The sequence below is a fragment of the Parasteatoda tepidariorum genome, chromosome 7 (assembly GCF_982258835.1).
Source record: "Parasteatoda tepidariorum strain Cologne lab strain chromosome 7, Ptep-v5.0, whole genome shotgun sequence".
In the NCBI taxonomy this organism is placed as follows: domain Eukaryota; kingdom Metazoa; phylum Arthropoda; class Arachnida; order Araneae; family Theridiidae; genus Parasteatoda; species Parasteatoda tepidariorum.
The window spans coordinates 9,440,601-9,457,286 of NC_141761.1; the positions used below are offsets into that span (position 1 = coordinate 9,440,601).

General features: G+C 31.2%; 1 protein-coding gene and 1 long non-coding RNA gene across 3 annotated transcripts; both read left to right on the forward strand.

Annotated features, from left to right (window-relative positions):
- The first annotated feature begins 438 nt into the window (after positions 1–438).
- LOC147806820 (charged multivesicular body protein 7-like) lies at positions 439–15,078 on the forward strand. Of its 2 annotated transcripts, XR_015435269.1 has the most exons (5): positions 439–833; positions 2,088–2,268; positions 6,873–7,061; positions 11,829–11,968; positions 14,540–15,078. XR_015435269.1 is itself a non-coding variant. In XM_087167264.1 (4 exons), exons 1-4 carry the CDS (start codon positions 826–828, stop codon positions 14,582–14,584), a joined length of 423 nt encoding a protein of 140 aa, XP_087023390.1. In that variant the 5' UTR covers positions 439–825; the 3' UTR covers positions 14,585–15,078. The 2 variants fall into 2 exon arrangements, 1 of the variants encoding a protein (XP_087023390.1); XM_087167264.1 differs by lacking the exon at positions 11,829–11,968.
- Positions 2,277–5,722, forward strand: LOC147806821 (uncharacterized). Its single transcript, XR_015435270.1, has 2 exons — positions 2,277–2,552; positions 5,325–5,722. It is a non-coding gene; the product is annotated as an uncharacterized LOC147806821 (long non-coding RNA).
- Positions 15,079–16,686: the final 1,608 nt, after the last annotated feature.

A 16,686-nucleotide genomic window follows, 5' to 3' on the forward strand; every position in this document is an offset into this window, starting at 1 on the left:
AAGACCAATACCGCACACCCTCGGTCCCTATGCAGACTGATCCAAGTGGTCACCCACCCGCACACTGACCGCAGGCAGTGATGCTTTACTTCGGTGATCTGCTGGGAACTGTGTCCTTACGATTAAATGAACAAATCAATCAATCAATCAATATTGTAGTTGAAAAGTGAGGACGCTATGAAGGATAATAAAATAAATAAATAAATGCTTTTGTTTAAACAAGCCAAATACGGTTTTTACTCGAAGTAATCTTCTTTACGAAAGCTAGCGCTAAGCTCACTCCATCCTGCTTTCAATTCCTATCAGATTAGTCAAATATAAAAATTCTTCTATTTACGCTTTTAGCGTCATTTGCTCTGCTGTTTTCATATTTCGCAATCTGGCAATCTTATTATGAAAATATTTTAAATCATTCTTATGCTTTTATTTCAGTGTTGTTTTCTTCTGTGGTACAGCAGAAACCATAAGTACTTAAGACTTTAATGAAATGATTGCAACATACTCAGTTTACATAGTATATCTACCAAATAAGTTTTACTTGAGTTCCTCCTAGTGATGTTAACATGATACCTGAATTGAATTTTAATTCTTCTGATTTTCCTAACACATAGAAAGATGACATTCGTAAGAATTTTTTTGTTTGCTCCTTTTCGGGAAAGATTTATAAATCCAGAAGGTTGGGATGGGAAAATGAATTTTTAGACGACTACCATACAAGAACTTTGCATTAAAAGTCAATCACCTTTAATATCTCAAGTTTCTTTATGTGCTGCATTACACAGAAAAGGGAAACAACCGCAATGTCTCGATGTTGTTCTGGATAATATGTTCAGGTACTATTTTTTCTTCATTTGTCAATTTAGGTGTATTAGGGCGGATTTGTTGGCCACTCTTTCTGTATAAGGTGGGCCCACTTTGCTACCACAATAAGGACTGATAGTACAGAAAAATGAAAGGGACAGTTTTCCTTATTGTGATTTGTAGCGGAATAATCGCCAAGTCTTGCTGGCAGCGTTCCGCGTTAAACTGAAGAAAAAAATTGACAGAAAGGGACCAACTCGAAAAGTGTAACTCATATTCACCCTGGGCAAACATCTGCATGTTTTTTGTTTTTTTAAATTACAAGTTTAAAGTATATTTGGCACTCTGGTGGTTGTAGTTGGGGTAAAGATCACAATACAGAAATATCCTTGAAATGAAAGAACATACATGCCTTGTCTCGGGTTCAAACCCAGACAAGGCAAGGTATGTACACAAACCTAGATTTAAAAAAAATTATGCTATCCAGCATATACAGTGACCTCTCATTTATGTGAGGGGGGGGGCATAAGCCTGTAAAAGTCAGGGATGAGATTTTTCCCCTTTTTAGCTCGCTTTTGTCTCTCGAATTTCAGCCTTTTTATCAAAAACTCCAATTCTCTAAACGTTTCTGGGTTTTTTTTATATAAATAATAATCTTTTTCTAAAAATGCATTAAAATTGAGTCCTAGAATGTGAAGATTGGATCATTGGACCAAAAGTTAGTCCGTTTTATTTTTTCGCTCACTATTCATACATGATCCATGAAAATGGTCAATGGTTTGTGTTCCGGAAAAAATCTGGATTTTTCGCTAACAGTGATCCGGAAATCAAAGGTCCAGGCTTTTCAAAAATTCATTGATTACGGAAGTTTCCGGAAATCAAATTTTCAAAGGTGGAACTTAAAAACACAATTTATTTTATTTGTTTGTAAGTGAGAGCCAGATACTTTATAAACTTATATTCATTTTTATCAGTGAATAGTTATTATAATCGTGAACTCAAAAAAGAAAGGCATATTTGTAAATTTTAATTACTTCTCCAGGTCATCATAGGTGAAATATTGAGAAAAAGGAAAGAAACCTTGTTTAAATTTTTTTCTAATTTTTCAATTTAACTGTTTGTTTTTTTTAACTCAAGAAATTTTCCGGAATTTTAACATGGGCTCACAATCTGTTTAAAGAACTTTGGGATTATCAGGGTTCTGTTATACTTAATAAGATATTTAAATCTTTGAGTTCAGCATAAAAGGTAATGCCATAATGTTGAATTTTATTATATTTTTATAGGCAAGGACTCATTTTTAGTGTTGATGAATTTAACAAAGCAGCGAATCTGAACCAAGGATGGCTTCGTTGGGGCTTGAACGTTCTTGTTCAAAAACCTGTTGTCTGGGGTTTTTTTTCTGTTCAAAGCTTACTGAGTTGGTCTAAAAAAGATGCAACGTATGTTGTGCTTTCTGTAGTGAAAGTACGTGAAGGTTTATTATATTACTGTATTGGTTATTGATATTAATTTATATGTATTCTTACCACCATGACAATTTATGAGTTAATACACATTTTTCACTGCAGAGTCGGCAATATAATGTATTAATGTAGTTACTTCAGACACAATTTCTAGTATTTCATCATAGCTACCAACTCTAGAGGATTTTCCAATAGACTACTAGATCTTGCCAGTTTCTCCTGATCTACTGGTTTAATTAAAATTCTCCTGGTTTTTGTACATTTTAGAAATTTCCCTGAAATTGAGTAAGTTTGATAAAAAAAAAATCCTTATTGAAATAGAATTTGTGTGCAGATTATTGCTTGAATATTTAAATAAGTATTACTAATGCATAATGAAATTGAACCTCTACTATAGAAATCAGTTCAAAACTTTTTTTTTGTTCTAAAATGTTCAGTTTATTTTTATTCTGAACTCTCATTCTAAATTTAAAAAAATATTTGAATTAAATGTGTTTTAATATTCGAAATTATGAGTTAGCATAATACATAACATTTTATGTATGTTTAATATTTATCATAACTGTGAAATATTTCAGTTTCTCTATTGTGATGACTATAAAAATCCCTAAAATTTCCTATGCGTAAAATATTTAGAACATCATGCAAAAATCATCACGAAATTTATGTTATTTCGTAAAATCTACTAGATCTTTTTTCCTATCCATGTTGGCAGCAATGATTTCTTTTATTTCCTTGTAAACATTATTTTAGATAATAACAGCAAAGAAGCAATTATAAAAAATAAAAATTCTAGGTATTTAGAATAACAGAAACAAAAAATATAACAATTCTAACCAGGGTTGCAAAAAAAACCTGGTTTTATTGGGCTTTCCTGGTTTTTCATGTTTTATTGGGGGTTTTTCAAAAGAGAGGGCAGGGATAAGTACTTTATTTTAAAAAAGCTTATTTTAATATTAATAATAAGTTTAATTTTATGAATTGACTTAGCATATAGGTAGTTAAAGTGTAATTAATACAAATAAATGAGTGCAAAAGTCTGAAAAGTTTCTTCTTACATCACGATGCAAAATGTTATATCTACTTACATATATCACACATTTGAAACTTATTTTAACACAAGATTACTTTTTACTTATATTTTAATCTTGGAAAATATTTAAGGGGGAGAAAAATTTTGCATTGAAAGCGAATCAAAGGCACTGACTAATCAATGGCCTTACGGTCAAATCTAGCTCTCCAGTCTCCAACACACAGTTTGTTTTTTCACCATAGGTTCATTTTTGTAGGTTAGACTACAAATATGTTTCAATAGAAAAGCTCTTTAATATAAAAGAGGATAAAAAATAAATCAATTTTAGAAAACCCCACTTTAGGGTGGATTTGACTGGGTAGGTGGATTTTTTTGCAACCCTGGTTCTAAATTAATGAAATTATTCAAAATTTTTCAAACAAGTACAAATTTTTTTACACACTGTATGAGGGATGTACAAATTAAATGCGACCATTCACGATTCCACCAGAGATTCAGTAGTGGTATCAGCAACATCATATGTGAATTTAAAAGAAGCCTGCTCATAGCTTGTTAAACAGTTTATACGAGAGCATTTAAAGTGTGTGTGTAAAGTGATGTTGGGGATTTGTTCTTACCGGTGCATGCTTGTAACAGTCCCATCTCATCAGGGGTCTGTCTAGGGTAAATTTACTACCGTTTAGCGGTACCTTCACAAATTCAACTTTAATGTAAGGGTAGTTTCACAAAATACTTTTTTTTTTTAAAAAAAAAAAGCACATTTTAAGATTTTCCTTCATGCCTTTTAAAACTTTAGAGTAAAATTGTCTTTTTTTATGAGTAAAGCAGTCGTAGTAGTAAATGATTGCATGCTATAAATTTATGTTTGAATATGTTTTTCTTGTTTTCAAAAAAATCACTAAAAATCTTCATCCTTATTTATACTTATAAATATTTAATTTTTACAACTACTCAGTATTAACCGAGTACAACGTCAATAATTGTCTGAGCATGTTAATATTAAAAATCTGCTCTTTTATCTCAATATGCTAAATGTGTGCTGAGTACTTGGTAAAATACTAATTAAAATGATATTGTGTTGATTTTTTAATTTTCATAAATTATTTCTTAATTTTCACCAAATAGATACCTTAAAAAAAAAAGGAAAGAAATCTAGACAGACCCCTGCCCATATTGCTATTAGCTAATGTGAAAATCTAGTTATTATTTTACTAATACATGGTTTTATTGTATTTTTAGTAAGTTTGTACTTTCTAAAAGATACTTTTTGACATTCGATTTTTCTCTATCATGTCAAATTGTAGGAGAAGACATTTCAACAAATTTTAAGAGGTAGACTCTTTACTTCCTAGGTTTATAAAAAACATTTCTATTCAGAATCTTGATAAAAAAGTATTTTTTGAAAAATATCTCTATATATATGTAACATAAAAAGCTTAATTAATTAATCTTTTTATGTTAGTTCTTTTCTGTAAATCCTTTTATTTTACTTTATTAATCTAATCGAAATGCTTTCTCACACTTTTAAATTCACATCCTGTCCTTAAATCTATTTTTGGCTCAAGCATGCATTTAATTAAAAGCAAGATATTTCCCCCTTTGCTCTCTGTGGGAATTGCTCGACCTATTTGATAAGCCAATTACGAGGACTAAGATTTCCTTAAAACGAAGCATATTACAATTTTCGTGACCACTTTTATGACGGCTGTCTAAGAATTAATAAATAAGTTTTGTCCTGCCTAAGACCTGTTTTAATCCTTCCACTTGGCAACGACGTTATATAATATATTTATTTTTTCAGGGTGGCCACCCACCTGGAAAACCTGGAATTATCAGGGAATTTTTTTTATACTGAAAAACCTGGAAAAATCTGGGAAATTTGGATAAAAACATGGAAAAATCAGGGAATTTTAAAGAAAAGCTGGAAATTTTTTCTTTGATAATTTTTTTAATTTCACTAATTAAAATTATTTACTAATTTTCTTAATTTAAATTATTTCATCTATTATACCCACTTTTTTTAGACGGAAATGTATCTCCAAACAGTTGAACTATCATCAACTGAGCGATACTTTGCTTGCATCAAAATTTGCTCCATTACAGCTCTCTTAAACTAAAATGCCACAAAAAATTCTTCCACGGTTGCTGAACGAATGTAGAAATCTTTGACCACTATGGAACTGTGCAATTTAGGAAAGATTGTGGTGGAGGTGGAAGAAGGGATTAAGATATTAAATTCTGTTATTAAATTCTGTCTTTAGGCTGAATCCATTCATGGCTCAAGTTTCTTGAATGCATTTGTGGTAATTTTTTCTCCATGTTGACAAAATGTTTTTGTATTTTTAACTTAATAAAATTCTCTAAAAATTAGTTAATTATCAGAGATGCCAACTTGCTCCGGACAGCAAATATATATTTTAAAGTGGTAGTTTATCAATTGTGATTTTTGGTTTAATAAATTCAATTTAGAGGATTTTTATCCACCACTATTTCTAAATAATTCATAGGCTTATATAATTCACCACTTTGTAGTACTTATTTCATGCTATACCTTTCAAAAAGCAAGCAAAAATAGTCAAATATTTGCAAAGTTTGCTTTGTAGTTATTTACCGTGTTTTTAATTATTTTGGCGTGTCCGGAGCAGTTGGCATCTCTGAATTATAATTTAATAATAATGCTTTTGTATTCCCATTCAAAGAAATCAGTGAATTATTTTTTCTCAGCAAACCAACCGATCACACATTTTTTTACAATTACACATTTTCAGCAATGTTTGCCGACAAATTGTTACAACTGTTGCATTAATGATAATTTTTTCTATTTCATTTTAACCTTTTATAACATATTTTAATTTTAAATAAAAGAGTTTTTTTTAAGAACTAACTATACATTATTTAATTTTACTTTTTTGTTGATCAATATATGATTTTTGATTCAAAATTTCGTACCAAAACATAAAAATAAAAAAATCTTGCCAAATTGTCAAAATAAATTTTTTTTTTCCAGATGATATGTTAAAAGAAAGCATTTTGAATAAAATATTTTATAATATAGACACTTTTCTTGTACACATCCTACACTTTATAAGAAAAAGGAAACAAAAATCTGGAAATTTTAAGATTTTTTTTGGAAAATCAGGGAAGTTTGAGTGACCACCCTGTGATTTTTTTTTTAAGTCATGATTGACTTCTCACTTATGCACCACCCCTTTTATGTACCTTTTTCATTTATATGACAGTTTTCAATGTTCCATGCTCCTTATATGGGAAAATAATGATAATTATCGTTCGTTTATGCGTCGCTCTAAAAATAAATGTTAAATTTTGTGACGAAATTTTCCTTAGAATTGCCGGGAAATTTTTTTTTTTAATAGAAGAAAAATATAGTCCATTTTTTCCCTTGGACTTTTTCATCCTTGTTTATCGGAAGACAGTTTTCCTACTATTTTGAATAGGTTGTCTTATTTCTTACACCACTCACCTTGAAAACCCATCCATCTTTAAGGAAAGAACCAAATGCTATTTATTTACTTCTATTTTATATAGCTGGGAAAAAAATTCTTTTGTTTTAGGACCTTGCTGCTAAGCTTTTAAAACGATATAGAGATTCAGTTGATACAAAATGGACTGATACTGCTGTTTTCCTTGATACTTTTCGGGAGGAATGTGAGGATATCTGTCCAATGCAAAGCTTCAATTTAGCCTTAATTCAGTCACAAAATGATAGAAATGCTGTAGTCTTTGAACAAGATGGAAAAAAGGTGTGATTTCATTCATTCTATATGTAATTTAAATTGCTGCTGTATTATTTTTACAAATATCTAAATTACATACCTGCCAAGTCTCCTGTTTTTTAACGGAGACTCCTGTATTTTACCACTATCTCCTGTTTACGTGTATATTCTCAAATTTCTCTGTATTTTTTAAGAAATTTAAAAAGAAAATTTTGGATAAAATATCAACTGATGGCTACTGCCAGTACTGCTGCATGTTAAGTGTTAAGTCAAGCCGTGATAGCTCAAGGGATAGAGCGTTCACTTTCCAATGAGGTGGACCAGGTTTGAATTCCAGCGATGACTGGTCAATATGAAATCCACATCCAGCCTGCACTGACCACAGTGCTGATGTAAAATATCCTCAGTGGCAGACGGATCACAGGTTAGAGTCCCCTTGCTGTCAGGCTGACTGTGAGAGGTTTTCGTGGTTATTATCTCCATGTAACTCAAATGGGGATTAGTTCCATAGAGTTATAAATAAGAAGGAGTGGCCATTCATCCCCTTCCCTATTAGCGCGGGTGAAGTAACTGTCAAGGAGCTGCGGCCATGTTGGTATAACCAGAAACTTCGCGGAGCCGCTCAAGTTTCAAGAAGAGTTAGGTTGTTCTTGACATTTTCTCTTATGATTGGAAAATTTCGAAAATGAGATTGAAATAGTTTTGTTTTTAACACGCAGCACCTTTTTTCATTCAATTTTTCAACATTACTTTATTTTCTTCTTCCCGAAAAATAACGTAATAGCTCTATTTTACTACTGAATTAAAAAAAGGAACTTTACAGCAGTTTTTTCGGGAACTTAGGTTCCTTTATATTTCATCTAGGCATTAAAAGTAATATATTACTGTTATTTAAGGGGGCAGCTTTCCAATTAAAAATTTATTCAAAGAATATCACTTTAAAACCACACTATTTTGAATACAAACAAAATAATATGAAATGCACTTTTCTTTAAAGTTAGAATATTTAGAGGGGAAAATATTGGTTTGTGCTAAAAGAATAGCAATAATCAACATTAAGCCATTTGAATAAACACTTGGGTAATAAATCTAGTCCATAACCTACTGTTTATTACTAAGCAGAGAAGTCTAATTTATTTTTCTTTTGGGAAGCACTTGATCAAATGAAGTGTACAAAACTGTAATTTACAAATAGCAATGTAAAATAACTGTGTTTTTATTTTTAAAGCTAAATACCCAGGGTATTTAATAAAAAGGAATATTTATTTTCCAATAGAGGTTTAAACTCAACTCATGAAATGCTCTATCTCATTCACAAAATACATGAAGTAGTGAGCAAATAAATGCTCTATAACAAATGCCCAGGCATTATTATCTGTAATGAATGCTCTATAATAAATTAAAGATTTGACACAGCAATTGAGATGTTAGTAGAGGAAAGTGGAGGTTCAGATGAAACAAATTTTAAGGTTTTTAAGGATTTTTAAAAGATAAAATGAATACTAAAGCCTTTTTATAGTACATAGAAATCCTGCAAAATACAAGATTTAAATGTCAACACTTTGAAAATACAATGAGTAAATATATAATTACTTGCTGCTTTTTAGGAAAGAAAGTTATGTTAAAGGAATTATATTAAAAAAAATTTTAAATGACTTTTAATAAATACAATAGTTTAAATTATATAAAATTGTTAAAAACCACACACAATCTCTTCTAGAACATTTCAGTAAACACAAAAGAAAAAACAAGATGGCCAAGTATCAAATTTATTGTCCACTGAAGTTAACCTATTTATTACTCTATGGCAGAGGTTGGCACCCAATTCTCTTGGCGAACAGTATTGATCCAGGAAACTCGCCTTGTTCCATCTTTTGGAAAACTAAATAGGAAAACAAAGAATAAAATATATTGCTATTAGTGTAAAAACAATTAAGAAAGATCTAAACTCCAGGTTAACCCATTGTTTTACAAAATATCTTGTACTCATTTTTTAAAAGTTATTTTTTTATATTTGAATACATTTTAAGAAATCACCAGTTTTTGATTAAGAAATAATTATTTCTCAAATACAATGTTGTTTTTTTTATATACACAATATTTTTAATATTAAGAAATTGCATATGCAGCAGATTATTAACATGAAATATCTTTTGTAACAATCCATTTTTTGAAAACATTCATAATATTTCTACATATTATATAGAGAGCATCAGCTATGGGGTAAATAATTATAGTATTTCATAGATGATATGCTGTTTTAAATGTATTTATTTTATAACATATTAAACAAAATATGAAAAAATTGCAGATGTAAAATATTTTTTTTCTTCTAAATCTGCTTTGACATTTAAATTAAAATTCTATGAACAGATAGCCTACATGACGAAAAAGTATTTAACAAAAGAAAATATTATTTGAAAAATAATTTTTGAACAGTTATTTTTTTCAATCACAATTTTCCTTTTTTATTTAGTGAGAAGAAATGCATATACATATACTTCCAGTGTGATATTATCTTAAATAACTTATATATACTCATGTTTTGAAAACAGTTTATTAATATTTGTAAAATATTATGTTGAAAGCATTTTCTTAATATGAAATTTTGAATGTTGTTAACAATTTAAATTGCTCTATGCACATCATTTTCTCCGATACAAATCTGAAAACCTTTTTGAATGCTAGATAGAGTATATATTAATAGAATTTTGCATGAAAAATTCAAAAGCAAGTATTAATTTTGCAATTTTTTTTTCTTTTTTTCTGCAATATAAGAATGATATTACAGCATTTCTATTACAGTTTCAGAGCAACAGGTTAAGGATTGAGAATTTTCGTCTTTTGTCGAAAAAAAAGTACTGAAACTTTCATGTTATACAGTATTTATTCAAGAAAAAACGAAAACACTTGTCATTAAAAGTTAATTTAGTGAGCAACAAAAATTAAGGATAAATGAACCCTTAATGTTGTTAAATATACACGATTTTGCAAAGTCTCAAATTGAACAAACAAGATCGTAGTTTACAAAACAAAATTTTACCTGTGAAAAGTGATGCCGGGAATTTTCTTAGATGTCCTATTTGTGCAGTTAACCGCAACACAGGAACCCATTACGTACTGACTTTTTTTTCAACAATAGACTAATTGCTAAAATAAAATCTATTAGTCAGTTTGACGAATCTTAAAACACATACAGCTCTAGTTCAATGAAGTTCAATTTGTTTTGGCTCAGTGCCGTAACTTCGCCCCTCGGGGCCCTGGGGCAAACATTTTTGGCGGGGGCCCTTTCAAAAACTTTCAGTACTCCATCTCTAACCGTCATTTTAGCTATTTATGTATTGTGTTAGTGAATATATTTATGAAAACAAGTTATTTGTACTCATATAAATTGGATTACAAAACATGACAAAATGCAAATTTTCAGCGAAATCGATTAATCCTGAGAAATTGAATTTTAAAAAAGTCGTACTTATAAAACTCGATTTCTCAGGAACTAATGCACTATTCAACTAGTTTCGCTCAAATTTGCATTTTCCATGTGGAATTAGATACTTTAAAATGATACCAAAAAAAAAAAAATATTACCTTACGATTCAAAAGTTTTCAGACTATTATTGTCCCAACGGGAACTGATCGTTAAGACACGGTTTCTAGCAGATCACCGAAGTCAAGCATTACTGGCTGCGGTCAGTGTGCTGGTGGGTGACCACTTGGGTCAGTCTGCGTAGGGACCGAGGGTGTGCGGTATTGGTTCTCGTTAAACTGTTCTACGATAACGTGCTCGACTTCGGGTGCAGGTCACCGGGCTACCGAAGCGGGAGTTCCATCCCCTCTACCAAGGATCAAACCTCAAGGGATGTTTCCCAGACCGTCGCCAATAGCCTATTTTGAAGCACTAGTTGAAATGATCAACATCAGACTATTATTAAATAATAAATATTTACTAAAAGTTATTTTTTGCATAGAATTATTTTTAGATAACAGAATTTTATAATCTTGTGCAAAATTTTTTTAATTCTCTTAAAAAGCTCTTGATCTGTAGTGAAATACAAAAAAATTAAATTAACATTTGGGGGTCCAAACTTTGGATAGCTCACCCGACCCAACTATTGGGACCATATTCCCCAGATTACAGCTACCTCCTATATTACGGGGGTTAGAAAATCGAATCTGTTGAACAAAAGTTATGTTTATTCAGAGAAAGTATGTTTTTGTGTCTGATTGCGTAACTTAAATAAGATATCGTGCACTAATTAATTTGCATATTTGATGTCACACCCTCGAATTATTAAGATGAAGTCCTAGAACGTGAAGATCCGATCATTAAATCAAAAGTTATTCAGGGTGGTACTTTTTTGGTTCACTGTACGTAAATGTTACCAATTTACGACATCTCACCGAGGAAATACGACTAGGGAGAAAATAGCTATTCATGTTGTCTACTCCTGTCTTTTCCTCTAAATATAATGCTAATAATAAAATACCAATTTTATAACTCTCTAGAATCCGGTTACTATATCGTTAGGAAGGTCTTTTCAAGACAAAGCCATTATAAAAATGAAAATTATTTTTTAGTTTCAAATCTAAAAGTTTTTTTTATCGCGTTATGGAAACTGAAGGAAATTATAGACTTTATTTTTTTTTCTTGCTATCGGCACATGTACCCACATTTTAAAAAGTCCTAATTGAAAAAATATTCAGAAATTTTTTCTCTATATAGGGTAAACCAACCAGTGAAGGAACATGTCATATATATTGATTAAAAATAAGAATTTGAAAGCCTTTCTTTAGATTGATTGGTAACAATAGCTTACTGCCAAACAATAGGAAGTCATCTAGCAATGTTTTGGATTACCTGGTCACATAGACTTCTCTGGAAACATTTTTGAATTTGTCTCTGCAACACCTTGTTTCTTTGAAAGAATTATAAGGTGAGTGTTTGTATTTATACGTTTGAAGAGGAATTAATTGCATGTAATAGTTTTATTTTTCTCACTGTGAAAAAAGAGAATTCAAAATATAGTTATTGAAGTTACGTTTGATTTTTTTTTAATCATCATAGCATAATAAAGCACTGAGATAAAGGGATGTTTATTCACTGGATCACCAAACGATGAAAAACCAGTGATGGAACAAGTGTTCCTTTACTGGGTTTTTTTCTAAGTTAATGAAAATAAGAGCTAAATTTTAATTTTCTTGTATCTTTAATGATGTTCCGCATCAAAAGTAATGTTAAAAAAACGAAAAACAACTTCTACCAGTGAGGGAACAGGCATAGATTTCCCAGTGAATGAACAGTATATGTTAATATGTTGAAACTTTAATTTTCAATTCATGATTACAAAAAAAAATTTAACATTTTCCAAGTATTTATATGTTATAATTTCAAGAATCGGCTTATTTTTAAATATTTGTATGGCTTATAAATTTATAAAGAGCATTAAAAATTAACCAAAATTAAGTGTTCCTTTACTGGATGTTCATTCACTGGTAAGAGCTGTTCCTTTACTTGGTCTTCTTACTACTTGTTATTTGAACCTCCAAAACTTTAAAACAATATTATGTAAGTTCTCTACGAATGTCAGTAGACGGGAATATAATCACAGAAAATCCTGAAGCAAAACTAAATTTTCATGTTGTCTTTTTACCGTGTAATCACCGTAGGTTAAATTCTGTTAGTTACTTGGTGTTCATTGCCAGCTATGATATATTCGGAATGTATAGTTAAAAATTAGTAATAACAATAATGCACACACGACAATCGATTTTTATTTATTTTTAATAATGTAATAGTTGTAGATTTTTTATTTCTTTTGGTGAAAAATTGAACAACAATTAGAAAAATTACTAAAAAATCCAAATTCTTCCCTCATGTTAATAACGGTTTTAGTCAGAATATTTTCAGTTTATAAAAATTTTTCTGATAATTGAAATTTTATTTCATTCTAACGTTTATTTAGAATTGCAGAGACACTACATAAATCCAGGGCTAAAGAGAAGAGGATTGGTTCATTCCTCTCTTAGAGCTGAAGCTACGATTTCCCTCCTTATGACGTCACGCCTCACACAGATCTCGGAGATCGCAAGCAAAGATATTATAAAAACTTTGCATAATTCTCTCTGTAAAAATAAGTTCGACTGTTCTTGATATTAGCTTTCAAACTTTACACAAGCAACACATTATTTCAGTTCAAAAACATAGTTCAAAAAATTTTCTTGTCCGTAATATTAAAATAAATACCATTTTAAACTAATAAAAATACTTTACTAGTTGTCGCAGGTGCCGCTATAAATACTTTATTTGAAAATTTTCAGTTTTAATTTTTTATTAAAAGAAATTAAAGCATATATCGATTCTTTTTTAGCTACATATTGTTCGATAACCATAATTTGTAAAGTCGACTTAAATTTAGAATCCTGATTTTAATCCTGTTGTAATGGTAATTTTTTATACTTCCGTATTGCTCCCCTCTTGTTGGATGTACTGAGAAGATGTTATTTCTAATTTTGAATCAATATGTTTTTCAAGGCAAAATGCTATGTAACCAGCAATATAACCTTTTTCTTGTGAATTGATCATTTTGTTTCCCAAATTAAGATCCCGAGACATAAGAATGGAGTTAGTTAAGTCATATCTTCAATGTTGTCCAGAATATCAAAATTTTATTTAAGTCACATTAGATCTGCACAATGGGCTATTCTATTTTATATTTTACAACCGTCGTTGAACAGCCGACGCAATATTTTGAGTCTACTAATGTTCAACTTCATAGCCTTGTAATTTTAAACCCAATCCAAAAGACAAGGGAACTCCGGGATCAAGTGCTGGGAGAAATTTTCCTTCGCGAAGGACTTTTTAATGGAACTAACCCGCATTTGCGTTACATGGAGAGGAAGACAATGAAAACCACCCATGGTTAGTCTGACAGCAAAGGGACTCTAACTCATGATACCGTCTACCGCTGAGGACATTTCACGTCAGCACTGTGGTCGGTGGAAGCCGGATTTGTATCAATCAGTCATCACAGGGATTCGAACCCGGTTCCCCTCAGTGGAAGGCAAATGCTCTATCCCCTGAGCCATCTGCTACTATAGAAACAAGAATTGCACATTTCAGAGACTTCTCCTCAGACCGAAGAAAAAGATTCCCTTTCTCTCGCCGACCTGAGGCAAAACCTGACCTAAACAATGATTCCACACCTCTACTAGAAATAGTTATGCCTCGTTACCGCCACGGGTCCAAACCAATGGCTAGAGGAGCTCTTACTTTAGACAAACTATAATGGTGTGAGGAAAAAGCATAATTTCTGGATATCATGGTTATGGGGAGGAAAATGCAGTACGTGACGATATCGAGTACCCTTCAGTACGCCTATTCTATTTAGATTTGTTTTGTTACTTGTTTTAGGTTTTTTTTAATTGTATTTCTTCCTCTTTGTTGCATTGTTCTCCAATAAACCATCACCGCAATGTATTCTATTGAAACTTAATTTTCTTTGCAGAACCAGGGCAACTACGACTATGGGTACAACGAGGGACACAATTAAGGCGGGACTTTTAGGCGTGATGCATTCCGTCGCTAATTCGGCACATACATCTGCACGAACAACGAGGGTCTGATCAGAATCGTCAACTACGTCGCAGACGAGAATGACTTCCATGCTGAGCTCAAATCAACGGAACCAGGAGTAGACGAAAGAGCTTCCGCCATTGTTTTCGAAGAAGACACTCCCACCCTCCTGATGTATCCTGGGACAGAAGCAACATCTGTTTCCGAGTCAAACATTCCTGGAGTGACTTCTGTCCAACCCAACTATGCACCTCCTGCCTTCGGAAGTCAACCACTACAATTCGCAGCTTCTGTTGCAGCTCCCTACCCCGTTGCTGCTGTTGCCAACACTCCTCAACAACTTGGAAGTGTTCCAGTGCTGGTGTCTAGACAGTATGGTGGCTACTCTTATGATTATAAAAAGCTTTTTGTAGAAGAAATTATTAAAGTTATTGAATTTGACTAAAATGTTAATAAAACTCGTTATAAAACTACCCTACCTCGTTATAATGTTAATAAAACTACCCTTAATGCGAGTGAATTCTTTTCCAGTCACCGCTTTATCATACTTTTCGTTACTCTAGCTAAATAAATAGATAGCATGTCTCATAAAGGTCAAACTATTCACTTAAAAGATATCAAATTTAGGAAATATTTAATATTAAAAAGGATTGCGAAATAAATATTTTTGTTATACAATTGCCAAATAGCAACCTTGCTCAGTATTGTTCACATCCTTCTCCCAAACGTAACGAAATGGTAACGTCGAATACAACGTGATGGAGGCGGAAAAAAGTTGCAACTCCTGGTGAACGAACTATACACTTATGGGCTATTGGCAATGGATGCATCGTGAAAAAATAACGTCATTGAAGCAGGATATGAGAGATGCACTATTTAACACACTATTATATGTATACATACATAGTTACCTATAGGTATACCATAGTTACCATTGCGGGCCCCTAATTGGCCTATAATTTCCTTTGGTGGGGTACTATAGAACCCTGTAATATAATACCTGGCCTAGTTTGAATATTATGGATCAACATTGAGGGAAGATATACGAGCCTGTATGAATACAGTATATTAAGCTTAATATTCTTCATTTTAACGCTATTTAGAAACGTTCTTAACTTATTTCATAGAATTTTCGTTTAGTGATGTGTGAAGATATTTAGGTTACCTTTCTATCACTTCCACCTTCAGAGTTTGCGTATTTTTAGTACAAGAGGAATGTTTATAAATCTTTGGTAAATGTTATTCTAGTCTAAGTGAAATGATATTCTTGTAAAGCTTAAAAAAAACAAGTGAAAGTTTTAGTTAGTTTTGCAGAAACTATAAAGAAAACAAAAATGATAGCTGCAGTACACATTTTCTTCGGTGAATGTTTTTTGAAGAGTGCGGATGAAAAATTTCCCCCGCTTATTTTTGAACAGTTAAGACATTTAAGAGTTCCGAGGTATTTTTGTTCTCTTAAAGAATGGCGCACTTAAGAAAAATCAGATTCCTCCAATAGAATGCCAAAGGAATTTTAAAACAAAAACTATACAACCTAATGAACGTTACACATACAGAAAAAAATATTCCGACAATAAAGTAAGCAGTAGACAATAAAGAAAATGACGGCAGAAAAAAAAAAGACACTGGTGTCTGTATTTCATAACCGTAAATTAAAATGTTAATTTTCACTGTTTCAGCCTTAATACAATGAAAAATTCTCAAAAAAAATTTACAATTCTACATCAAAAGGCAAAGAACACTTTTGGGGATAACACGGGGTTCCATAAGAGGATATAATTAGATATTATTAATATATAATTATTAATTAAACATAATTAAATTCAGGATTTCATTCTTAGATTTATGAAGAAAAATAAATACATACTACGTTCATACTATCATTTCTCACATTTATTTTTCCATATTACGTCAGACCCATAACGTTTCATAATTCAAATCGCCTTTGTTTCGTATCATTTACGTCTGGCAAGTCTTGAAAATGAGCTCCAATTTTGAGTGAGTGAAACATGTCTACTGTTATTTCAAATCAGTATAATTTTAAAGCAATGAAGTTTTTTTAATCAAATAATAATCATA

What these genes read in the sequence shown, in the direction of transcription:
- LOC147806820 (XM_087167264.1), top strand. An exon ending in TTGTGCTTTCTGTAGTGAAA is followed by an intron (nt 2,269 to 6,872) that starts GTACGTGAAGGT and finishes CTTTTGTTTTAG; the next exon opens with GACCTTGCTGCTAAGCTTTT. An exon ending in TTGAACAAGATGGAAAAAAG is followed by an intron (nt 7,062 to 14,539) that starts GTGTGATTTCAT and finishes TTTTCTTTGCAG; the next exon opens with AACCAGGGCAACTACGACTA.